At 39.6% G+C, this 27,203-nt stretch overlaps 2 protein-coding genes and 1 long non-coding RNA gene across 3 annotated transcripts in view; all 3 read left to right on the forward strand.

Annotated features, from left to right (window-relative positions):
• The window catches only part of LOC109980080 (uncharacterized), a 219,568-nt gene that overhangs the window by 139,094 nt on the left and 53,271 nt on the right, over positions 1–27,203 (forward strand). The gene's annotated exons all lie outside the window — the stretch shown is intronic.
• Positions 5,898–17,002, forward strand: LOC114922095 (uncharacterized). Its single transcript, XM_065964741.1, has 5 exons — positions 5,898–6,000; positions 8,399–8,572; positions 13,974–14,069; positions 14,164–14,313; positions 16,686–17,002. The coding sequence occupies exons 1-5, from the start codon at positions 5,898–5,900 to the stop codon at positions 17,000–17,002; spliced, it is 840 nt and encodes a 279-aa protein (XP_065820813.1).
• On the forward strand, positions 19,476–21,014 carry LOC136182993 (uncharacterized). Its single transcript, XR_010668837.1, has 2 exons — positions 19,476–19,717; positions 19,811–21,014. It is a non-coding gene; the product is annotated as an uncharacterized lncRNA (long non-coding RNA).

Raw genomic sequence — 27,203 nt, forward strand, 5'->3', positions numbered from 1 at the left:
ACTGTGTGAGATTTACCCACTGATAAAAGAGGCCAGAAGAAAAATAAAACCTGACGAAATGCATTTTTACAAAGGCCAACAGAGGGCGATAAAAGATCAAACATATAATGGCAGAGCATTGTGACAAAGTCTCTTAAAGCTCAATCACAAGAAGGAAACATTCAGCAGCAGTTGATTCGGTGGGTTCAGCCTAACTGTTGGTTTTAAATCATAGAGACAATAATAAAAAGCTTTGTGACCTGCAGGCTGTCACTTCATTGAAGCTGGTGACGTCTGAAGTTGTGTTTCTCTCTCGTCAGAATTTAGCTGACAGTAAAACTACTTTGTGACATTAAATACATTGAAAAAAAGATTTATCAAAATGTCTCAAAAAATCCAATCTCCAGTGTTTCAGTATCACGTCCTGGACTGTGACTCAACTTCAAAACAAGCACTGGTGATTCAGACTTCAGCATTGACTGCATTCAGACTTGGAATTTGAGAAAATGGCTCATATTTATTGATTGAAAAAGACTTTTGATTTTTTTGGTCCTAAAATGTATTCACTTTCAAGCATGTGCTGGCACGAGAGTTCACCTGCATGTGAATATTGTCTCTGTAAGGATGCCGAAAAAGGAACCACAAATTGTGCAGACATCTATCAAGGATTCATCCAGAAAAGTAACTCAGTTAACGAGGTCATGACTCTGACGTGACTCTGTTTCTTTGACTCATACTCCAGATTTGGTGATTCCACAACAACACTGCCTATCTCATTGTTCTACCCTTTTATTTGGCTAAGTTATTTGAACACAGATTAACATCACCATGACAACAGGTAAACATGTTCAATTTGTCTATTGTTGATACGATCAAATCATGATTGGTAGATATTTATAATAAACATTCCTGTGTCAAATAAGGATAAATAAACAGATACATTTATTATCTAAAATGTCAACAAAACCATAAAAGGTCAGCACTAACTATCCCAGAACCAGGCAAAATAATTTAGACAATCAAAAAAATCACCCTTCCATCCCATAAACAGAATATGAAGAGGACGATGAGAAATACATTTGCTTGCTAGGAGTCGAGCCAAGTCTGTCTCTATGCAAATTGAACTTCCTCACAGTCTGATATAAAGATTCATCATCAGGCTGTGAGTCAGAGAAGAAGAGAAGCTCCATCATGTCAGGTTCAACACCAACCATGTTGCCTGTAGCTCTGCTGCTGCTGCTGGCTGCTGGATCCTGTGAGTCTCACTGAGGCAGACGCACTGACAGTATGATCACAGCACAATGACTCTAAACATACTGATTCAATATTCAACATGTTTTCCTCCACAGGTGTGAAGTGTGAACAGTTGACACAGCCAGCCTCTGTGACTGTGCAGCCAGGTCAGAGTCTGACCATCACCTGTCAGGTCTCGTATTCTGTTAGCAGACAGCCTGCAGGGAAAGGACTGGAGTGGATTGGAATGAGAGTTGGATCTACCACACACTACAAAGATTCACTGAGGAACCAGTTCAGTATCGACTTAGACGCCTCCGGAAATACAACGACTCTAAACGGACAGAATATGCAGCCTGCAGACACTGCAGTGTATTACTGTGCCAGAGACCAAGAGTGACACAACCCATCAGTAGAGCTGAACAAAAACCCCTCAGAGCCTGAACACCAGTAACATGAAGCCACCAGAGGAGGAGCCCTCACACCAATAATGATCATATCAGAAGTTCAGTGACAAAAACAGTCTATAGATAAAGTGTACATGGTAATGAAATGAGGAACTGATGCAAAGAGATTCATAATCCTTTTAAAAGTATGAGATGAAAAGATCATCCATGAGAGGACAAGTCAACCTCACTGTCTTACACCTTTGGGGAACAGACTGCAGAGAGAATGACAAATGTTTAAGTTTAACTGCAGCTTTTGTTTGATCCAAAGTAACAGAGTTCATCTGTTTGACTTTTAATAAAACACAACAGGTATTCATGGTGTACCCAGATTTAGAAAATGTAAAATCTTGAAGACTTAAATCAAACATATTTGGCTGCTGTTCCAACTCCTGCATCATTGATTACGTATGTAAAAATAAAATGTCCTATTATCAAGTTAATCTCTGATTTCACTCTACTGGCATGATACAACTGATGACCTTTCAATTTAAAGTATCCAAGACAGAAGTCAAATGATATTTCTCTCTGAGGAGGAGTCAATGTAAATCTCTGATGTGTTCCTCCTCTACTTATGTGAGTGCAGAGAGGACGACAGAGAACAGTGGACACACAGTTGAACATGATGGACTATAGGACAGGACTGCTGCTTTTTACTGTCTGCTGGGCAGGTGATGATCATCACTCATCTTTACTCTAAAAAGTCTTCTGAAAGTGTCACATCTGATGGTTTTCTTTTCTGTCTCTTCAGGTGTTGATGGTCAGACTCTGACAGAATCTGAAGCAGTGGTTAAAAGGCCTGGAGAATCCCACAGACTGACCTGTTCAGCCTCTGGATTCACATTCAGCAGCTCCTGGATGGCTTGGGTCAGACAGGTTCCTGGAAAAGGACTGGAGTGGATCGTTACTATCGAATATGACAGTGATAGGATCTACTACTCTAATTCAGTCAAAAGCCGGTTCACCATCTCCAGAGACAACAGCAGACAGCAGCTGTATCTGCAGATGAACAGTCTGAAGACTGAAGACACTGCAGTGTATTACTGTGCCAGAGAGCCACAGTGACACAATCCATCAGTAGAGCTGAACAAAAACCCTTCAGAGCCTGAACACCAGTAACATGAAGCCACCAGAGGAGGAGCCATCACACCAATAATGATCATAACACCAGTTCACTGTTGAAGAGTAAAAAATACTCATTTATAGATTCATGTAGTTATATTGCTTAAAGTAAAAGTGAAAGAAATATAACAAAGTTTATTTATAATACATTTCTGGGATCTCAAACACAAATTACATAATTTGATGAATTATAGTAATAAAGTAAGGGGGGGGGGGGGCAGTATCTTAGATTGTGGGGACTTGGACTGGGATTCTGAGGGTCACAGGTTAAGGTCATGTTTGAAATTGGTCTGGTAGCTCGAGAGGTGCCAGTTCACTTCCTGAGCACTACATAGGTGAACCTTCTTTCATAGCCTCCCTGTGTCCTTATATGCAAAGTGAACTTCCTCACAGTCTGATATAAAGACTCGACATCAGGCTGTGAGTCAGAGAAGAACAGAAGCTCCATCAGATCACTTCAAGTGAAACAATGTTCTCTGTAGCTCTGATTCTACTGCTGGTCACTGGATCATGTAGGAAGCTTTTTAACTAATGATCACATCAGACACAGAGAATCTGTGAGAGACAGATTAACAGGAGAGTTGTACAAAAACAAGTTCCCCTTTTTAAAATAATCCCTTCAAACCTGAACTCTGGTGTCACTTGTTTGCCATAATGATTGAGATGAACATTACATGATCTCAGTTGACTGACTGGTTATTCCATTTCTCTTAAAATGCATTGGGTTGAGAGAGTGGGGGATGACATGCAGCAAAGGGCAAAGGTTGGATTCAAACCCATGGCTGCTGTATAATTCCAATTTGCTCCTGCTATATTGTGTATAAGACTAACTGTGATGTCTAAATATTTCCCCACGGATTAATAGAGTATTTCTGATTCTAATTGATGTTGCAAATGATTGCATACATACAAATGTCTTGATGAAGAATAAAATAATTTTAACTCAAACAATACAAGTGCAGTTTATTGGATTAACCCTAAAAGATGTTTATCTCCAGAAACAATAACTCTGTGGTTCTGTTTCTGTTTTGCAGCAGAACAGAGAAGATGCACCAAGAATAACGTGAAGATATTGCTGACATCTTAACATGAGAAACTAAACATGTTGGAAACAAGTCCTTAAACAATGACTACAACAAAGAATCACTGATGTAAACACAGTTTATCTTCTCTCTTCTGATTTTTAAACAATACAAGTCAAAACTGAACCAGAAGACTTTAATGTCCTATATCCTATATTTTTGTCATTCAAACTTTCATAAATTATGCTTTCAATAATCAATTCATTAATGTAGAGAAACACTTTTATAAAAGCTTGGTGAAAGATATAATTTGAAGAACATCACGGGGAGCAACTTCCTGATAGATGTAAGTTCTTAGTACACGTGGGCACAGCTGTTATGTTCCCAGCATGTTGGATAAAGGAGCTGTGTGTTTTTAATTTGCTTTGTGTTATTGCTGAAATGCAAGCTGTCCAAATGGAAATATAAAAATCCCAAAGTTTGCCATCTTGAATGGACACTAATGATTTACTTCTAACTGTGAGGAGGAGTCAGGATAAGATCGTACTTTATTGATCCCCAGAGGGGAAATTCGGGCGTTATAGTAGAACAGACAAGAAAGCTCAAAAATACACATTAAACAGAATAGATAAATAAAAAAATAAAAATAAAAATAAAAATAAAAATAAAAACAGGGGGTATATACAGTACAAAATGAATGATAAAGTTAACTGGGGGGAATTGAGAATTGAGACAGTATTTGCAGAGAATGACAAGATAAGTGACAAGTGATTAAAGTGACTTGGTATTGAAGATTTTGTCCTTCATCCTCCTCTCAGCCACTGTCTCCAAAGTGTCCAGATCCAGACCCACTACAGAGCGGGCCTTCCTCACCAGCTTGTTCAGTCTGTTTGCCTCACCAGTCTTGATGCCACCCCACCAGCACGCCACAGCAAAGAAGAGGGCACTGGCCACCACAGACTGGTAGAAGGTCTTCAGGAGTCTGTTGCAGACACTGAACGATCTGAGTCTCCTCAGGAAGAACATCCTGCTCTGTCCCTTCCTGAAGAGGGCGTCAGGGTTGTGAGACCAGTCCAGTTTATTGTTGATGTGGACCCCAAGGTACTTATATGAGTCCACCCTCTCCACTTCCTCCCCCTAGATGATGACTGGGGCAGGGGGCCTCTTCTTCTTCCGGTAGTCCACTACCACCTCCTTTGTTTTGCTGATGTTGAGCTTCAGGTGGTTGCTTTCGCACCATGTGACGAAGCTCTCCAACAGTCCTCTGTACTCCTTCTCGTCGTCGTCAGTGATGCACCCAACAATGGAGGAGTCGTCTGAAAACTTTTGGAGGTGGCAGGAACCAGAGTTAAACCTGAAGTCTGATGTGAAGAGAGTGAAGAGAAAAGGCGCCAGAACAGTTCCTTGAGGTACTCCTGTGTTGCCCGTCACTACATCAGAGACACAGCCGTCGACTCTGACATACTGTGGGCGGCCCGTGAGGTAGTTAAAAATCCAAGCTGTGGTGTCAGGGTGCAGCTGCATATCCAGCAGTTTGTCCCTCAGGAGGCAGGGCTGGATGGTATTGAAAGCATTGGAGAAGTCAAAGAACATGACTCTCACAGTGCTTCCCTTCGTCTCCAGGTGTGACAGGGCTTTGTGGGTCAGGAAGATGATAGCATCCTCCACACCAATGTGCCTCTGATATGCAAACTGCAACGGATCCTGGAAAGCAGTGAGCAGGGTCCTCAGGTGCTGGAGAACCAGCCTCTCAAATGTCTTCATGACACGTGACGTGAGTGCCACAGATCTGTAGTCATTGAGAGCGCTGGGACGACCTTTCTTTGGAATTGGGACGATGCAGGAGGTCTTCCACAGGTCAGGCACCTTCATCAGCCTCAGCCTTTGTACCTGGCTGGTAGTAAGAGTGAGAGTGGGACAGTGAGCGGGGGAGGGGTGTGGAGAACTGTCTATTGTCATGCAGGTACCTAAAGGGAGGGAGCTGGGGGGTGAGGGGGGGGCTGTCCTTTGAAGCTGCTGATGAGGAGCTGAGAGAGGGGGGGAGGTGGTCAGGACCTTGATGGGAGGAAGAGCAGAGTCTCCAGCAGAGGTGTGAATGGGGGCTGAGGTGGTGGGGGGAGACCTAGACCCACTATTTCTGGCAGGCCGTCAACCAACGATCTTGAGGAGCCTAAGAGAGTTCAAGAGCTCCCAGGAAAGTAAGTGGTTAGTGACTGAGATTTACAGACAGATACATGCAGTAATATGATGTACTGTATATGTACAGAGAGAGAGAGAGAGAGAGAGAGAGAGAGAGAAGCTAAAGGTGCCAGTTCCCCCGGTAGTCTAAGCCTATAGCAGCATAACTAGCAGCTGGTTTACACCAGCACCAGCCCTAACTATGAGATTTATCAAAAAGCAAATTTTAAAGTCTATTCTTAAAAATACAGAGTGTGTCTGCCTCCCGGACCCCGGCTGGAAGATGATTCCAGGGGAGAGGAGCCTGATAACTGAAGGCTTTACCTCCCATAGTAAACTTAGAGACTGTAGGTACCTCTAGCAGGCGTGCATTCTGGGACTGTAATGTTCTCGAGGGGCAGTACGGGACTAGTAGCTCCTTAAGATAAGACAAGAGCAGAAGAGTCGTACAAAAACTACTTCCGCTATTTTCCACCATCACGGGGAACATTCATATTTATCAGCATTGATACTGTTATCTACTGGAAGAGATCAGATTTGACCTACATAATTAAAACTTTTTTCCTTGGTACTAATGTTTGCAGACTATGCAAAAGACTACTTCTGTTTTTTAGACAATGCAGCTGATTACATTCTTTGCATCTGTTTGGAGAAACTGTGTCTACATTTGGTTTGAACTCCAAGCATACAGTAGAGATGTGGACGAAACATGTAAAGATTTAAAATATTCCACATGATATGAAGATAGTACACCAACATTATTAATGAGTAATTATATATAATCACATACACACAATATGAATTAACATAAGAAGAGTAGAAAAGCTCTTTCTAATAGCATTTCCTTATCACCTATTTTTTGATTGTTGCTGCTCTCTTTGATAAGATTAATCCTAAAATGAATGAAACCAGTTATTAGTAAACACTTTCAACCAATCTGATCCTACAGTATGATCACATATATTATATCTGTTATCATATGTAAAGCAGAGATGATTTCCAGTCATCTTTTCACTCTGCAGATATAAAAACAGTGAACAGACTCTCCTATTGGCTCCAGTCAGACCATCATTGATGCTTCATATGTTTGATTGTATGCAAACTCAGTGAGCTTCCTTGTTACTCAGCTATAAAAACTTCCCATCAGGCCGTCAGTGGAGTTCACAGCACGTCACTTTCAACATCAACCATGTTTTCTGTAGCTCTGCTGCTGCTGCTGGCAGCTGGATGTGAGTCTGTCTGCATCTGTCAAAGTCAACAGTTCTTCTTCTGCAGTTTAACTTGATCATTTCTTACTAAACATGTTCTCTTTTTAACAGGTGTGAAGTGTGAACAGTTGACACAGCCAGCCTCTGTGACTGTGCAGCCAGGTCAGAGTCTGACCATCACCTGTCAGGTCTCTTATTCTGTTAGCAGCTACTACACAGCCTGGATCAGACAGCCTGCAGGGAAAGGACTGGAGTGGATTGGAATGAGATACACTGGAGCTGCATACTACAAAGATTCACTGAAGAACCAGTTCAGTATCGACTTAGACTCTTCCAGAAAAACAGCGACTCTAAACGGACTGAATATGCAGCCTGCAGACTCTGCAGTGTATTACTGTGCCAGGAGAGACACAGTGACACAACCCATCAGTAGAGCTGAACAAAAACCCCTCAGAGCCTGAACACCAGTAACATGAAGCCACCAGAGGAGGAGCCCTCACACCAATAATGATCATATCAAACATTCAGTGACACAAACAGTCTATAGATAAAGTGTACATGGCAATAAAATGAGGAACTGATGCAAAAAAAAGATTTCTAATCCTTTTGGTAGTATGAGATGAAAATATCATCCATGAGAGGACAAGTCAACCTCATTGTCTTACACCTTTGGGAAACAGACTGCAGAGAGAATGACAAATGTTTAAGTTTCACTGCAGCTTTTGTTTGATCCAAGGTAACAGAGTTCATCTGTTTGACTTTTAAGAAAACACAACAGGTATTCATGGTGTACCCAGATTTAGAAAACGTGAAATCTCAATTACTTAAATCAAACATATTTGGCTGCTGTTCCAACTCCTGCATCATTGATTACGTATATAAAAATAAAATGTCCTTTTATCAAGTTAATCTCTGATTTCACTCTACTGGCATGATACAACTGATGAATTTAAAGTATCCAAGACAGAAGTCAAAAGTTATTTCTCTCTGAGGAGGAGTCAATGTAAATCTCTGATGTGTTCCTCCTCTACTTATGTGAGAGCAGAGAGGACGACAGAGAACAGTGGACACACAGTTGAACATGATGGACTATAGGACAGGACTGCTGCTTTTTACTGTCTGCTGGGCAGGTGATGATCATCACTCATCTTTACTCTTAAAAGTGTTCTGAAAGTGTCACATCTGATGGTTTTCTTTTCTGTCTCTTCAGGTGTTGATGGTCAGACTCTGACAGAATCTGAAGCAGTGGTTAAAAGTCCTGGAGGATCCCACAGACTGACCTGTTCAGCCTCTGGATTCACATTCAGCAGCTCCTGGATGGCTTGGGTCAGACAGGCTCCTGGAAAAGGACTGGAGTGGATCGCTATTATCAGTAGCAGTGGTGGTAGCAGCCAATACTACTCTAATTCAGTCAGAAGCCGGTTCACTATCTCCAGAGACAACAGCAGACAGCAGCTGTATCTGCAGATGAACAGTCTGAAGACTGAAGACACTGCAGTGTATTACTGTGCCAGAGACCCACAGTGACACAACCCATCAGTAGAGCTGAACAAAAACCTCTCAGAGCCTGAACACCAGTAACATGAAGCCACCAGAGGAGGAGCCCTCACACCAAAAATGATTATAAGACCAGTTCACTGTTGAAGAGTAAAAAATACTCATTTATAGATTCATGTAGTTATATTGTTTAAAGTAAAAGTGAAAGAAATATAACAAAGTTTATTTATAATACATTTCTGGGATCTCATCAAATTACATAATTTGATGAATTATAGTAATAAAGTAAAGGGGGGGGGGGAGGCAGTAGCTTAGATTGTGGGGCTTGGACTGGGATTCTGAGCTTGGTCTGGTAGCTCGAGAGGTGCCAGTTCACCTCCTGAGCACTACATAGGTGAACCTTCTTTCATAGCCTCCCTGTGTCCTTATATGGAAAGTGAACTTCCTCACAGTCTGATATAAAGACTTGACATCAGGCTGTGAGTCAGAGAAGAACAGAAGCTCCATCAGATCACTTCAAGTGAAACAATGTTCTCTGTAGCTCTGATTCTACTGCTGGCTGCTGAATCATGTAGGAAGCTTTTTAACTAATGATCACATCAGACACAGAGAATAATCAGATGAGTGATGGAGATAATGATGATTTGTGTTTCCACAGGTGTGCACTGTATTGATCTCATCACACCAGGCTCAATGGTTGTGCAGCCTGGACAGTATCTTATCTATAAACAATAAGTTAACATTTTACTTTTCTACAACACAGTTAAAACAAATTATATTCAACCCAAATATTTAATTAAAATCTTAAAACTACACTTTGTTAAATATACAACTATGGTTATTAGTTATTTGTCAGAGCAGTTACTAGACTTTGTCCAGGTTAGCAGAGAAATACATTAGCAGTTTTATCATAAAATGTAAGAAACATTTTGAGGCTAATCTTTACACTTAAATTCACACATTGTGTTACAAATCATTACTTGGGTGTAAGAACATGTTGAAGGATAAGAAGTCTGTTTAAAACGATAAAAGACAGAGCTTTGGTGTCTTTTTTCTTTTCGTTGTTGTTGATAAAACTACTGTTAGACCATAGACTCTAAATAAATATGTAAGACATCCAGAAGAAATCAATATTACAAAGCATACAGTTCATGTTACTGTTCTGACAAAAAGAGGAACGTCTGTGTCTTATATTTACTGATGTCAACAGCAATGACGGTGAACATGACATTTGAAAAATCATTATTTAGTATTTATTATAAGACATTTGTTTTCTATAGAACCCTGTGAAGTCATGGAGTCTGTGGACAGTGTCAGCTTCACACCAAAAACTTTAAGTATTAGAAAAAATAGTGTCTAAGACTGGCATCTATTATTATGAGTTGCAGCTATCTTGTTCAATATTATTCCTGCAGATGTGGCTAATAACAAAAAAACACCCTGAGCTGTCACATGTACTTAACTGTCTATTTTGTCTTGTCTGAGGCATTAATTGAACACCTTTGTATTTCTCCTATAGACACAGTGTGGATTATTGGTGACTTGTCCGTCGAGGTGCAGAGACAGAGGAAGAAACCTGAGCCTCAACAACATCTGCATTTGTTGGTTCTTCTGGGGTGGACTTCAGTTGCTTCTCTTCAACAACTCGCTGCGAGGGAGGTCTCCCCCGGGTGGCCTGAGTGATGTCACCCACATGTTCCTGCATCGATGGCGGTCTCCATGCTTGAAATGCTGTCTCACCCTTACCTTCATTCAACCTAGCGACAGGCTGAGAGCTGGAGCTGAGGCGGGTTTTAAGACTCCTGACAAACCGTTACACCGCGCCCACCTGTCGATCATGTCAGCTACATGCCTTATTGTGAATAACTCTTATCCTTCATCAAATCAAAACTGATGAGTCATCAAAACATTCACCCCTGTACAGTGTGTGTCGATAGAGACATGAGATAATCACACCTATTTTTTTGTTTTGTACCAAGCTGTAAACATGTTCATCTCTGTTGTAAAAACAGATTTTTTTTAATGTTGTTTTTCAGATTAAATAAATATTTCTATATAAATGGACTCCTTTGTCTCTACTTATCAGTATACATTTCAGATTTGAAATGACAAGACTAAATTGTGCATTATTGCTCAACTCAATAGCTAAGGGAAGGAATCTACTTTTACACAACTTTGTCTTCTCTTGACATTTTTTTTCAAATACTAATGTAGTTAATTTCTGAAAATGGGATGGAACAGAGTTATTGCAAAAAATATGCCCTTAAACACAGCCCCATTCTTAAATCAAGATACATGGAGAGTAAATAAGATCAATAACTTGTGAATAAAAACACAGTTAAAAATGATTTAGAAATTTAGTCTTCCCAGATCAATATCACATAATATCAACTTCTCCCATCTAAACTGGACAAAGGGTTTTAAAATGGGAAGAAAATGGTTTGATTGCAAGTTGTTTGGAGGAGATCTATTTCTATTTGAACAGCATGAATACAGTCTTCCAAGGTGCAAACCCTCCTTCTCCTGAAGCCTTGATGTACTGCTGTCTTAACCCTCCTTCTCCTGAAGCCTTGATGTACTGCTGTCTTAACCCTCCTTCTCCTGAAGCCTTGATGTGCTGCTGTCTTAACCCTCCTTCTCCTGAAGCCTTGATGTACTGCTGTCTTAACCCTCCTTCTCCTGAAGCCTTGATATACTGCTGTCTTAACCCTCCTTCTCCTGAAGCCTTGATGTACTGCTGTCTTAACCCTCCTTCTCCTGAAGCCTTGATGTACTGCTGTCTTATCTGCTGGCCATCTTCTCTCACCAGAACTTCGACTGTTGAAAAGTCATTCAGAAGAAGCTCGAACATGTGACATGGATCCAGGAGAACATGGACTTTTAGTGAGGGGTCTTCAGGATGGCAAAGAAAGAGAGAAAATAGCAGTTATTCATTAAATCAATTTGTTTGTGCATTTTCTGTATTCATCTGTGTGTAAGAGCACATTTATAAATTCAACAGTGTACTACCCAGACAACAAAGGTACAGTATTCAGGTAATCAACATCTATTCAAAGTTAAGAAGACAAACCTTATTGTAATCATGCTATTTTCAGCTCTCTCACTCACTTGCACAATGATATTCCACATCAATGTATAACATTCATCATAACGTAAGATAACCATATTTACAGTCTGCAGTTAACCACCGAGCTGAACCTTTAGTTTTATCACACAAACTCTGTCTTACAACATCTTGACAACTAAAATTTCTAACACTTCAGAATTACATTTTCCCCCAGTTTAATAGTGCTGGCTGGCTATGTTGCCATTAGGTTCTTTGGCATGAATGAGAGTCTTGATCGGCTAAACCATTGACTGTAAATAATGGACTACACTGAGTACAGTTAGCCGACTGGTTTACACACTAATGCTAAACAAGCTAGGTCCGTAACTATAAATACACATGAGTAAGCAGTAAATATAACACTACTATATCACTTACTGAAAATAACTGAAGCATCAACTTGTTGGATGGTCTGTTAACCGCACAGCAAGCCATGTATGTTGTCAGATATGTCTTAAACAAACTCTCCAAACGAAGTAAAAAAGAGGAGAAATCAGACGGATCAAGCTGTTAGCCTCCTGACCTGCTGACCGTGCAGAGCTGTCAATCAAATCTGCCACAACCCTTATATGGGCATAGTCGTTTTCCTTAATAAAATCAAATCCGATGAGTTATAAAACAAATCCCACAGTGTGAGGAAATGGGGTCGTCAACTTATCAGATATATCTCGTTTTTTGAACCAGGCTGTAAACATGTTAATTCCTGTGGTAAAAACTGGCTTTTTTGACTGTGGGCTTCCGGTGCTTCTGGAGCCAGCCTCAAGCGGACATTTGACGAACTGCAGTTTTTTTTTACTTCCGCATTGGCTTCATTTTTCGAGACAGGAGGTTGCCCCAGACACATCGCTCTTTTTTGCCCTTTGGGTTCATCTCTACCAACATGTGCGTATCTGCACCTCACCGCTCTCCTCCTGATACACCAATCGGATGACATTATATGGAGAGATGGGGGCGTGGTAGTATGCTGATTCCTGAATCAGAATGAACGATTCTGAATCACTAACATACGCAGAGTGGTGAGAACAAAATTATGAAGGTAGATATGTTGCAAAATGTGAGAGCTTGTAGAATGTGATGTGAGAGCTTGTAGAATGTGATGTGAGAGCTTGTAGAATGTGATGAGAACTTGTAGAATGTGATGTGAGAGCTTGTAGAATGTGATGTGAGAGATTGTAGAATGTGATGAGAAATTGTAGAATGTGATGTGAGAGCTTGTAGAATGTGATGTGAGAGCTTGTAGAATGTGATGTGAGAGCTTGTAGAATGTGATGTGAGAGCTTGTAGAATGTGATGTGAGAACTTGTGGAATGTGAGTTGAAAACTTGTAGAATGTGATGAGAACTTGTAGAATGTGAGTTGAAAACTTGTAGAATGTGATGAGAACTTGTACAATGTGATGAGAACTTGTAGAATGTGATGTGAGAGCTTGTAGAATGTGATGAGAACTTGTAGAATGTGATGTGAGAGCTTGTAGAATGTGATGAGAACTTGTAGAATGTGATGTGAGAGCTTGTAGAATGTGATGTGAGAGATTGTAGAATGTGATGAGAAATTGTAGAATGTGATGTGAGAGCTTGTAGAATGTGATGTGAGAGCTTGTAGAATGTGATGTGAGAGCTTGTAGAATGTGATGTGAGAACTTGTGGAATGTGAGTTGAAAACTTGTAGAATGTGATGAGAACTTGTAGAATGTGAGTTGAAAACTTGTAGAATGTGATGAGAACTTGTACAATGTGATGAGAACTTGTAGAATGTGATGTGAGAGCTTGCAGAATGTGATGTGAGAACTTGTAAAATGTGATGAGAACTTGTAGAATGTGATGTGAGAGCTTGTAGAATGTGATGAGAACTTGTAGAATGTGATGTGAGAGCTTGTAGAATGTGATGAGAACTTGTAGAATGTGATGTGAGAACTTAAAGGAAAAAAAAGTGAACCACCTTCATACAAAATCTGCTGGTACGCGTACGTGTTGTGAATCTGTAGATGATTTTGTGTATGCACTTATATATATTAGTGAAATAGGCCCGTAGTCTTCACAATACAATCTTATCAAGATTTTTTTACGATTTTCACAAGATTAAAGTGTATTCATGTATAAATATGATTCATTTATAGTCTGTCAGTGTCGTTTGATATGCAAATTGAACTTCCTCACAGTCTGATATAAAGATTCATCATCAGGCTGTGAGTCAGAGAAGAAGAGAAGCTCCATCATGTCAGGTTCAACACCAACCATGTTGCCTGTAGCTCTGCTGCTGCTGCTGGCTGCTGGATCCTGTGAGTCTCACTGAGGCAGACGCACTGACAGTATGATCACAGCACAATGACTCTAAACATACTGATTCAATATTCAACATATTTTCCTCCACAGGTGTGAAGTGTGAACAGTTGACACAGCCAGCCTCTGTGACTGTGCAGCCAGGTCAGAGTCTGACCATCACCTGTCAGGTCTCTTATTCTGTTAGCAGCTACTACACAGCCTGGATCAGACAGCCTGCAGGGAAAGGACTGGAGTGGATCGGTAGTGAAGCTGGATCCACCAGATTCTACAAAGATTCACTGAAGAATCAGTTCAGTATCAACTTTGACTCTTCCAGAAAAACAGCGACTCATAACGGACTGAAAATACAGCTTGAAGACACTGCAGATTCCTCACACCAATCATGATTAACACCAAGCACTGAACCAGGAGAACAGAGCCTTTTCCATTGCTGCCCCTCTCCCTCTGGATCTCTCTCCCCAAACACACCTGAGACTTTACGGACCTGCCACAATTCAAATCACTGATAGAAACATTACAAACACTGCTTTAGATTGCTAATGTTTCTATTTGTACCATTGTTTAAAAGTGTTTTTCTTTAAATGCGACTCTGTAAATCAAATAAATCAAATGTATTATAATTATATTTATACATATTAAACACCAGTTCACTTTTACAGTAAGGAGAAAAACAGCTGTAAGACATTATGAAAATACCTTTGTATTCAACAAAATAACTCACAATTATCAGGATCACATTCACATTAGTAACTGAACCAGAGGTCTTTAGCTTCCTCTATGGTGATCTTATTCAATCAGACTTTTAGAAAATGAGATTTTAATACCACTGTTGTTCTCTGATACCCTGAGCCCATGTGACAAAATCCTCCATGAATGTTGAGAACAGAAGACACCATCAAAGAACATGATGGGGATTAACTTCCTGTTAGATGTGAATAATTTTGGTACATGTGGTCACAGATGTTACTGTATGTTCAATAACTGTCAAAAAGTGGAGCTGTGTGTTATTCTGCTTTGTGTTCTTACTGATTGGCTGCCTGAGTTGAGATACCAAAAAAATAAATTAATGATTAATAACTTAAAAGGACACTTGTGTTTATAATTTAATTCCAAAAGTAAAGAAGTGATATCCAAATAAAATGACTTTCTTATCTATCTGAGGAGGAGTCAATGCAAATCTCTGATGTGTTCCTCCTCTACTTATGTGAGAGCAGAGAGGACGACAGAGAACAGTGGACACACAGTTGAACATGATGGACTATAGGACAGGACTGCTGCTTTTTACTGTCTGCTGGGCAGGTGATGATCATCACTCATCTTTACTCTAAAAAGTCTTCTGAAAGTGTCACATCTGATGGTGTTCTTTTCTGTCTCTTCAGGTGTTGATGGTCAGACTCTGACACAATCTGAAGCAGTGGTTAAAAGGCCTGGAGAATCCCACAGACTGACCTGTTCAGCCTCTGGATTCACATTCAGCAGCTATGAGATGAACTGGGTCAGACAGGCTCCTGGAAAAGGACTGGAGTGGATCGCTATGATTAGTAATGGTGGTGGTAGCAGCCAATACTACTCTATTCAGTCAAAGGCCGGTTCACCATCTCCAGAGACAACAGCAGACAGCAGCTGTATCTACAGATGAACAGTCTGAAGACTGAAGACACTGCAGTGTATTACTGTGCCAGAGAGCCACAGTGACACAACCCATCAGTAGAGCTGAACAAAAACCCCTCAGAGCCTGAACACCAGTAACATGAAGCCACCAGAGGAGGAGCCCTCACACCACTCATGATCATAACACCAATAAAACTGACAGCAGTATATCAAGGATATTAATAGAAATCCAATCTTACTACTTAATCTAATTTTATTGAAATAAAAAAATCAGAAACATTCAGAAGATAAGAATCACCACAAAAATGTGATTAGTCAGCTGTTTAACAAGATGTTTTAATTGCAGGTTTTTCTGGGAATGTAATCATGCGAACACAACAATGCAGGCAGCAGGCAATTGCAGGTCGAGCCGAGGTCAATTTTGTCGATCGCTTGCACTAAACTCCTCCGTGTGAACTCGAGTTGAGGTAGGTTGGAGGAGGAGGAGTTTTTGCTGGAGGAGGGTGGAGGATTCAGTATGGCAGAGGTGTCGCCAAACATGATTTAGTTTTTGTTTCATGCTGGTGCTCAAGGGCGACATCTACTGGATCACAAAATCGCACATTTTTCCTTTAAAGATTATGTTGTTGAAAATCGTAATGGACAAAAAGTTTCAAATGAAAAATATCAAACTATTATCTTTTCAACACGAGACATAGATGTGGAAAACAGAAATACGTAAAGTCTCCAGCAGGACGAGGATCCTTCTTTCATAGCCTCCCTGTGTCCTTATATGCAAATTGAACTTCCTCACAGTCTGATATAAAGACTCGACATCAGGCTGTGAGTCAGAGAAGAACAGAAGCTCCATCAGATCACTTCAAGTGAAAAAATGTTCTCTGTAGCTCTGATTCTACTGCTGGTCACTGGATCATGTAGGAAGCTTTATAACTAATGATCACATCAGACACAAAGAATAATCAGATGAGTGATGGAGATAATGATGATTTGTGTTTCCACAGGTGTGCACTGTATTGATCTCATCACACCAGGCTCAATGGTTGTGCAGCCTGGACAGTCTCTGACCCTCACCTGTCAGGTCTCTGGTTACTCTCTGACTGATGACAGCTATGCAACAGGTTGGATCAGACAGCGTGAAGGGAAACCGATGGACTGGATTTCTCATCAGTGGGGTACAAGTGGACTTCGTCAAAATAATGCTCTGAAGATCAAGTTCAGCTACAGCAGAGACACGTCTGCTGCAACAGTGACTCTAACAGGACAGAATATGCAGCCTGAAGACACTGCTGTGTATTACTGTGCTAGAGTCCCACAGTGAGAGACAATAACAGGAGAGTCATACAAAAACTACTTCCTCTGTTTACCACCATCACTGCACATTCAGCTGTATCAGCATCTTTAATTTCAGTTTAAAAAAATCTGAGTATTGGTTGACTGAATATTGGAATCATATACTATGGTCAGGTTTTATACTTGATTCTGATTGGTCACAGGTTGTTGATTTAATTCTAACTTTGATTAGTGTCCTCTAAGTAGTTCCTGATAATGATCAAATCATCTCTTGCTCCTTATAGTTCGTGGACAGTTTATAAGTATTTTGAGAAAATGATCTATGATATATGATGTTGCCCTGCTGAACGTTGCATGCATTATTTTGCTGTGGAAACCAGAGTTTGTCAGTGAAAGTTGATAAAGAAAAATGAAGGAGAATTATCCGTATAAAGGGGAGAAAAAAAAACTGGGAAAAAGAGGAGTAAGCGTCGGGACACTGGCAGACATGATGGTAATGAACGCTGGTTGGAGGGCCCAACAATACATTTTTACCTATAGGGCCCCAACGGACTCTCGAATCAGAACTGAATATAGATCATCTTTCCTGTTAGAACATTAATACTGACTTTTTCAAACTCATGCACACTTTAATTCAGATCATGCAAATCAGACTCAAAGGGGAAAAGCCATCTAACATTTAATTTCCAGTTCAAACAGACAAAAACTGAGACCCAAGTTAATTCAGTCCATGTGAGGAGGAGTCAATGTAAAACTCTGATGTGTTCCTCCTCTACTTATGTGAGTGCAGAGAGGACGACAGAGAACAGTGGACACACAGTTGAACATGATGGACTATAGGACAGGACTGCTGCTTTTTACTGTCTGCTGGGCAGGTGATGATCATCAAAGTCTTAGTTTTCTCTTGTTGTGTGCCAAATATGTTCAATTGACTTTTTTAAATGTCTTTACAGGTGTTAAAGCTCAGACTCTGACAGAATCTGAAGCAGTGGTTAAAAGGCCTGGAGAATCCCACAGACTGACCTGTTCAGCCTCTGGATTCACATTAAGCAGCTACCATATGAACTGGGTCAGACAGGCTGCAGGAAAAGGACTGGAGTGGATCGCCTGGGTTGAGCGTGATAATGACGAAAAATACTACTCTCAGTCAGCTAAAGGCCGGTTCACCATCTCCAGAGACAACAGCAGACAGCAGGTGTATCTGCAGATGAACAGTCTGAAGACTGAAGATTCTGCTGTTTATTATTGTGCCAGAGACCCACAGTGACACAGGAGGAAGTAACGCTGTACAAAAACAGTCAAAGTAGCATTTCACATTACACCAGTAACCTCACTGACTGGGATGTGTTAAGTAGCTGTACAGAATCCTTTGCTATTTATGTCTTGTGGACCTATGGAGCTTGTTCAATTCAGAATCAGGGATATAGTCCTTAACATACAGACTCAGACCAAGATGGAGTGACTGATTCCAAAACCAAAAACTGATTCGGCTACAAAGTAATGAGAAAATGATAAACCTGATGTAGGAGTTATTACTCTCTCTACATTAAATGGAGTGGTTTACTGCTCCTCTCTCTTACACTGCTAATGTCAACCAGAAGTAGATCAGCAGTTCTTCATTTTATTGAATTACATTTTAAAAGGATACTCAACAGGAATAAAGCACAGACATACTTTCCCTGTCAGAATAATTTTTAGGTTTGTAATTATCGTAGGCTTCACCACTTGAACGAAAAATCAATACCCACAAACATCCAGACCTCTTAAATCTTCACCAAGGATCCTGGAAAGGACTTTTAAACCAAACGTTAAACAACAACAAATGATTAAATAGACTAATAAAACTATAGTCTTTTCTTTCTCAATGCTGGGTCCTTAAAGCTTGAGAGGGCAGATATAGGTTTGTGTGTGAAGACATGTGCTCCCCTCTTATTGTTGTATGAACTGACAAAACTGCGTCCTGCCGACTCACTCAGCTGTGTATTACTGAGTCTGTGTACGCTCCACTGACACAAATCACCAGAAGACCAGCACAACTAATCCAGAGCAATGCAGTTCAATCACACATAATGTTGACTTTATAAAGACAACACACTCTGATAAGTATGATGTGAGGAATCTTTATGTATTCACAGAACAATAGAGGATTTTTGTTTTACCTGTACATGAGGAAGAATAGCGTGCTATAAACCCAATCAGACTTCCACTGCAGCCGACATCAGTGCAGAAAAAAAATGTAGAGAAGCTTGATTGTTCCTGAATATTTATAGATTAATGTTGTGTATCGTGATCCCAAGAAATGCTTGGGGAAACATTTAATTCAGTGCTCATGGAATCGGGTAGAAAATATCATCTGATAACATATCTACATTAACAATATAGCTTCATCTCAAACACACAAGCTACAATATTCCCTTTTGCATATCAAGATGAAAAGTAAGAGATCATCATTTAGGGAAAAAACATGCTTTGTCGATTTGCCATGACTGTGATATTTTAGAGCTTGCTCTGTTGCTGAAGATATTCTCTTCTTATGGAAATGTATCAGTCACAGTTTCTCTTTTGAACCTGTAGAGGGAGGTCTATGCAAACTCGTCCTCTCTTATAAACACACCGTCAGTAACTTGTGGCAGATCAATCGGACAGTTCTGAACACTTTTGAAAATCTGAGATCAGACAGCACTGACCAGAGGAATGGGTAAAAGTAGTATCTGGAGTTTATTACTTGTAGTTACGATTCATGGTGAGACAATCCATCCTGCTTTAATACTTTGTGTAAATGTCAAACCTTTTTTTCAAGTTTTGTTGTTCTGTTCTGTGTTACATATGACCACAGGAGTTTGGAGTGAGATCCGACTGGAGCAGTCTCCCTCTGAGGTGAAAAGACCTGGAGAGACAGTGAAGATGTCATGTATCATATCTGGGTTTGACATGACGAGCGACTATATCCACTGGATCAGACAGAAACCAGGGAGAGCTCTGGAGTGGATTGGGTGGATGGATGCTGGCAGCAATTCTGCTATCTACGCAAGCTCCTTTCAAAGTCGCTTCAGTATGACAGAAGATGTGCCCAGCAGCACTCAGTTCCTCCAGATCCAGACACTGACAGCAGCAGATTCTGCTGTTTACTTCTGTGCTCGTAGAGACACAGTGAGTGAGGACAGTGGAGCAGCTGCACAAAAACCTCCACAAAGAATCAGCAGTGTGATCTCAATCATATCTGTTTTTTCATACCATCATACTAAGAGTTATTGATTTGATTTACCAAGAAAAAGAAGACATGAGACAAGTCTACAGTGTTCACTGAATTACGTTATTTAAACAGACCCAACATAAATCATAGTGCAAGTGTGAAATCCAGTGCAAGCAAGCAGTTGGCAACATTTGGCAATAGTGGCAAGATCGGAAGAATCCTGGCTGGGCTGAGAAAGTAGAATAAATAATTAGAGCCCGACAGATTAATCAGCCAGCAAACATTAACGGCTTATATTAGCATACCAAGTTACTATTGGTATTGGCTAATGTTATTGCAGATATGTGTTGATATCACTGCAGTTATTCACCAGTCAAATCGCCTTTTAGTTGAGTGTCATTGTATTACACTATCAGTTCTCTTTCACCAGCAGAGGGCGCTCTTTGGATTACAACAAGCATTATTACTCCAAAGAGTCAAGTGAAGCACGTCCATGCGCAGTTACTTTTCAGTTCAGTGAGCATCTTGTCTTCATGAAATATCTTTTCCACAAGTGGTATCACTGCATTTGAGGTATAAACAAAATACATTCGTATATATCTATATTATCTATCCAGCTCTACAAACAGAAAATACATTTAAGAAAGATATCGGCCAATATATCAGTACCAGTTTTTTTTCTCTTCCTAATATTGATATCTGTATCAGCCCTGAAAATCACTTATTGCTCAGGTCCTACGAACAATCACAACAACCACAACAGATAATACAGACTTATGGCTACAATGCCAATTATGTGTAATATAAGTGAATATATGATTAAACTTTTATGAATAATTGCAGTCAATCAGGTCTCATATTCTTCTTTTCTCTGTTTACTGTCTGGTCACTGATGGAATTTATTTCCAGTTCCTGTGAGCAGTTTTTTTTAGCTTCTTATTGAACGGACTAAAAGTAAAATTCCTATGAACGTCCTACAAAAGCAAATGAGATGATCTGGAAGAAGATTGTTCTTTTTTTATTCTTTGTAATCTCTTTCACTGCAGGGTGTTTGTCGGGAAAGGCGATACACAGCACTCTGCCAAACTCCACACAAATGATTCATAAGTGATGTTTTGATGGTTAAAAGACAGCAGGAGGATTTATTTTATCAGAAAACACAGCTTTTCTCCAGCACGGGACAAGATCAGCATAAAGAGAAGATATGCCGTGTTGACAAATATCAAACACAAATGAAAAGTTCTTCACTGTTAATTTAAGCTAGCAGAGACGAAGGAAAATCTCCTAAAATGAGGTCAACAGTGAAAGTTTCAGAGTCAACACCCTCAAGTAATTCTTTAAATATCATTAATGCTTTCCCAATCCACTCAACACATATTCGTTGAGGTAAAAAGACTTTCACAATCCTTTCAGATGAAAATATGTTTGCATGTTTTCCCAAACTGATTGTTACAAATCTGACACAGAGTACAGGATCAACTCATTTTATGTTCTTCGTGTCTAACCAGCCTTGAAAACTCCATTCATTTAAAAACACATCTAGTGTAGAGAGATGAAGCAGAATCTACTTTTCATATATGTTTTTTTCCAAAGCAACAAACATCAGAGAGTAAGGACAACACAAGCAAGGATCTAGAGAAGAGGAAGTAACGTCTGGTTCAGACTGCACCAGTCAAATGATGTTGAAACTGACGTTGAATCTTCATGCTTTTCATTTTTAGATATGTGAGGTGTGGCAATGCAAATGTTCCCTTTTTCCATTGCTTTTAATCTCCCTGCAACTTGAGAACACACCAATCCAACAACCAGACCTATACACACATTTTTACAATGACTTTATCCGGGTGTTTAACGTTTCTCATGCTATCAGTTTCTGGTAAATACACACACATATATAGCCTTGTCTTTGTATGTGTCAGGGTTTGTGTGTGGCTCTGTTCTGATCAGTCTGTTTTTCTCCACAGTGGTGCGCAGTCAGACTCTGACTGAGTCTGAACCGGTGGTAAAAAGTCCTGGAGAATCCCACAAACTCACCTGTACGTACACAGGAATATCAGATTCCAGCGCTGATATCAGCTGGATCAGACAGGCTGAAGGAAAAGGACTGGAGTGGGTTTCCCACATTTCTGCTCCGAGTGGAAGCACTAAATATTATTCCACGTCGGTCAAGAATCGCTTCACCATATCAAGAGACAACGATGTGGACCAGGTGTATCTGCACATGAACAGTCTGACAGCTGAAGACTCTGCTGTTTATTATTGTGTCAGAGACCCACAGTGATACAGGAAGTCAGAGAGCTGTACAAAAACTGCTGCAGATGTTACTGTGTTTGACTAATGACTCACTGAAAGTTAAAAAACAAACAAAAAAACAACAGTTTTTGTTTAGATTCACCCTTTTTTTAAACACCATGCCCTGAAACCAAGTTATCCTCCACAGATACAAATTGAAGTAGGAATAGTTCTAACACTAAGAAACGGAGAATGGTAAATGGACTTGAGCTTGTATAGCATTTGTATAGTCTTCTGACTACTAGTGCTTTTACACCCAAGGTCAGACCTACACATTCACACACTGATGGTAGAGGCTGCTATGTGAAGTGACCATCAGTGTTAACTCATCCATTCATACACATTCATACGCCACCAAAGAAGCAGCAGTAGCAACTCAGGGTTAAATGTCTTGCCCAAGGACACGTAGGCTATGTAGCTGCAGGAGCTGGGGATCAAACCCTGAACTTTCAGTTGAGAGACAGCCTACTCTACCACTAAGCCACAGCTGCCATACTCATGACTGATCCCTCCAATTGACTTATGGTCTGTGCAAACTTATTACATTTTTAATTCTCATTACAAAATGTTTGATCATTTGTTTTGATATTTAGACAATAAAATGTATTCCTTAAATAAAAGATTGTGATGCTTTAGTTTGAGGATTATCATAGATAATTGAAGAATAGGCATCATCTTCTATTCACCATCATCTGAATTCTTGTTTCTCAAACATTCAGATTAATATGCATACATAAACCAAAGTATCACAATGATTCATTATGACAAATTATCAATTATAAGATGAAGAAAATTATAGAATTTAAGTTCAGTGTGATTGTTACCCACTGCTAATAATAAACGTTTCCTGACGCTCCATACAGGAAACAGTGTTTAGTTTTTGTATGAGGCTTTATCACAGTGCTACGTGGGGCACTGTGATATACAGCTGTACAAAAACCTGAGAGCAACAATCTTAAACTATCCTATTTTAAAGATGGACAAAAGGGGACTGGACAAAATATCTCACATTGAACTATAAGGAAACTAACGTGTAATGGTTTTTATAAGCAGATTTTTAGGTAAAAGTTGTTTATTTAGTAGTTTGAAGTCGTAGGTAGTTCATGTATGTAAATGTTATTCTTAGTAAATCTCAACTTTAAAAAGAGTCAAAGACTCAACATGAACATACACTTATAGGGGGACACTAGAGTTTCCTACAGATCAGGACTTGGTGGTTTTCAAACCTTTAATAAGGTGTTTTTCTGGTTCTTCAGGTTTTTGTTGAAGCATTGAGTTGAGATGTATCACTGTGCTTACTTTGACTACTGGGGTCAAGGGACTGCAGTCACTGTTAATTCAGGTAAGTCACTTTAAAACCTTATTTTTAGTGATTACTATATTTATCTTTTTTTAACTGATTTTTGATGCTTGAGAAGTTGGACCCGGTCGTAATGTTTAGGTTTACAAATAGCAGAATCAGAAAGCAGAGACAGTTGGTTGGTAATGCAGCTGTTTCCTTGAAAGCATTAGAAAACGGCTTTCTTGGCATTACAACTCTATGCAGGACAGGGTTTTAAGTAAACATGACTTTGTCTGGATTTTAACTGCTGCTGGGGAGGAACTCAGAATTTTTTCCCCACATTAATATTCACCAACTTTTGTGGATATTCACAAGACCTCATACTGTGTGATGAGAGGTAAGACTACCGTTGAGCTGAGATATATTTAAGTTTTCTGTGTGAAAGGTCTCTGTGTGAAAGTATAAAATAAATATAAAGTAAATCGCAGGAAAATTGACCTTCATGGGACTTTATTTTCGCAATGAAGATTAAATTGTTGATCGTTGATATTGAGAGCATAGCTCATGAAATAACTTTCTCCCACAAATTGGCAACTATTAAACAATAGGCTTACATAAATATTCTAAATACTCATTTAATACATTATATATACAAATTATATTATTATCATGACATCTTAAGGTTTTGCTTATGTGAGGTTCTTTCATTAGTATTTTCACCTCCAATCCGTTGACTGGTGTTGACCAGACAAACAAAAATAAGATGAATGTTAGATTTTCTCATATTGTTTTCAAAATATTGTCTTATATTTGTTTACTGTGCAAACTGGCTAAATAAATTCAAAAAGTTGAAAGGTGTGAGGATTTCTGGAATCAACCTTATCTACATTTTTATTTAATCAGTTTCTTTTTTAAGTACAATTTAAAAATATATATATATATTATTCAAACATTTGTTTCTGACAAGGATACGGGTTTAAGGAATGGGTTTTCATAATACCTCCATTTTCCGTCTATTAAAGACAATCTGGTATCCACGATTATGTGAGTTTTAATAAAGATGGAAAATTAATTTTTAATACTTTATAGACTGAATAAATAAAATATCGGGGGGAAAAATTGCCGCTTAAAACAAAACATCAAAATAATGTAAAACAATGAGATAGTTATGAGATAGGGGCGGGCAGTAGCTCAGTCTGTAGGGACTTTGGTTGGGAAGCGGAGGGTCAGCAGCTCATTCCCCCTCACTCTGACTATTTGATTGATTGATCTAACATAGAGCACTTTGGGTCTGCCTTTTGTTATTCTGTCATTAAAATATAAAATCTATTTTGTTTACATTTAAAAAAGGCAGTTGTGATAATAATCAGTAATTTCTATTAATTTGGCTTTATAAAATCTTTTCTAAAGGAACTGCACCGACTCTGTTCCCTGTGGTTCAATGCGGCTCTGGGACTGGAAATCAAATCACTGTTGGTTGTCTGGCTCATGACTTCATCCCAAACAGTACTTTCCAGTGGACGGATGACAGCGGGACCAGTTTACCTTCTGTACAATATTCTACAACTGTCAATGACAACAAATTCACAGGTCTTAGTCTGGCCCGAGTATCCAAATCTGACTGGGATTCAAGGAACTCTTTTAACTGTGCTTTGACGTATCCTGGAGGATCCAAAAGTGTCAAAGTTGAAAGTAGGTGATTTTTAACCTTCTATCATGGCTCTTTTACGTTTTGTCCAAATGCATTTTCTTGTTTTTATGTTCAGAATTGTCTATATATTTCCAATTTTCATCCAGTATTATTGAAGAAATTCTTTCAGCTTGATCTGATTTCAACTTAATCTCTATCTCTGCTCTTTCATTCACTTGCGTAGTGCCCGAACTCCCTCCAAAGATAACGTTGGTATTGGTGCCAAGAGGAGACACTCAGGCTCTGATGTGTTCAATTTATGATTTTTTTCCCAATGAATTGACGGTAAAATGGAAGAAAAATGAAATAGAAGAAACTGGCTTCACTACTTGGCCCCCCAAATCATTCAGGAACACGTTTTCAGCTGTCAGTGTTCTGAATGTGAAGAACACAGACTGGGACAGCAAAGCCGTGCACACATGTGAGGTGACACACAAAGTTTTCTATTTCTATGATTTCAGAGAAAGAAAGGCTAACTGGCTTTTATCAAGCCAGCTAACTCGACTCACCTGAGCATGCCACACATGTGTTCCAGACGGACAATGGTGTGTAAAATCACAGCGGTCAATATAGTGTAGATGATTTCGGTTAGTTTTAGCTGGCTTTTATCAACTTAGCTAGGTCGACTCACCTGGAAATTCCTGCTCTTTGTTCATTTGAATGTCGGATGTGTTGCAGACGGCCAATGGCAGAAATTTACGACAAATGTTCAGAAAGTGATTTCAGTTTGTTATAACATTTTCTAGAGTTTTCCTATCAAGGATTTTGGCTTTTTTTTTTTTTACAAAGATACACAACACACTCAGGCTTCCCCTCAATAGTTGATCAAATTTCAAGTTTAATACTCCAACTAGAAGCTGCATCATCGTTCGTCTGAGTGTCTGTCAGTCCTTTTCAAGTGTTACTTACCTTTACGGAAGGTGGACCTGTGAGGAAGATAAGTTGCATGTTTTTTATGTTATGTGAGAGAGTCCAGATAAGCTCTAGTCAAGTCAAGATCCAATGATTTATGTTGGGAACTGTAGGTGAGTAAAGCACCTGTTTTATGCGGCATTACTATGAAGCCACACAACCATTCTCCACTAGCTACAAAGTTTTCTAGTGAGAAGCCTGAGACAAACTGATTCATCTGCAAGGTCTTCAATCTACAGCTCAGAGGGCCAAAGTGACAGAACTCTCCGTGCTGTTCTAGTTAATAATCAAATTAATATAATAATCATTTGTTGGGGGGCACCGATAGCCTAGTGGTTAGTGTGCAAACCCCATGTAACCCCCTCTCTCTCTCTCCAATTTCTGACTCTTTCCACTGTTTCCTATATCTAAATAAAGGTATAAAATAAATATATCATGATTTGTTGACTAGCAGACGCCAAGCCTAGAATAAAGACTACTAGTCGACTAGAAAACTATTTAGAGGCGTCAGCCCTACATACTAAAAACACACCTTTGTTATGTACCTCTGGATGTTTGAGTAAGCGTCCAATTCCACGTCTCCATGTTGCTGGTCGGCGTCTTTTCCCACCACACACTCGGCTCTGATGAACACAAACAATCAGAGTAGGATAATCAAACAGAGGGAAGAAATCTGGAGAAAGACCTCCTTGTCTTAATATCCAAAATTACCGTCACATCAGAGCTCCACAGTTTCTATCTATCCTGACCTTATGTGTACAACTCCTTGTAAGGGAATTATTTGACTATTGTGACTGAAAAAAATAAAAAAAATAAAAAGAGTTATGAGTTCATCATCAACCAGTTTATGATCAGAGAGA

Source organism: Labrus bergylta, chromosome 16, assembly GCF_963930695.1.
Source record: "Labrus bergylta chromosome 16, fLabBer1.1, whole genome shotgun sequence".
Taxonomy (NCBI): domain Eukaryota; kingdom Metazoa; phylum Chordata; class Actinopteri; order Labriformes; family Labridae; genus Labrus; species Labrus bergylta.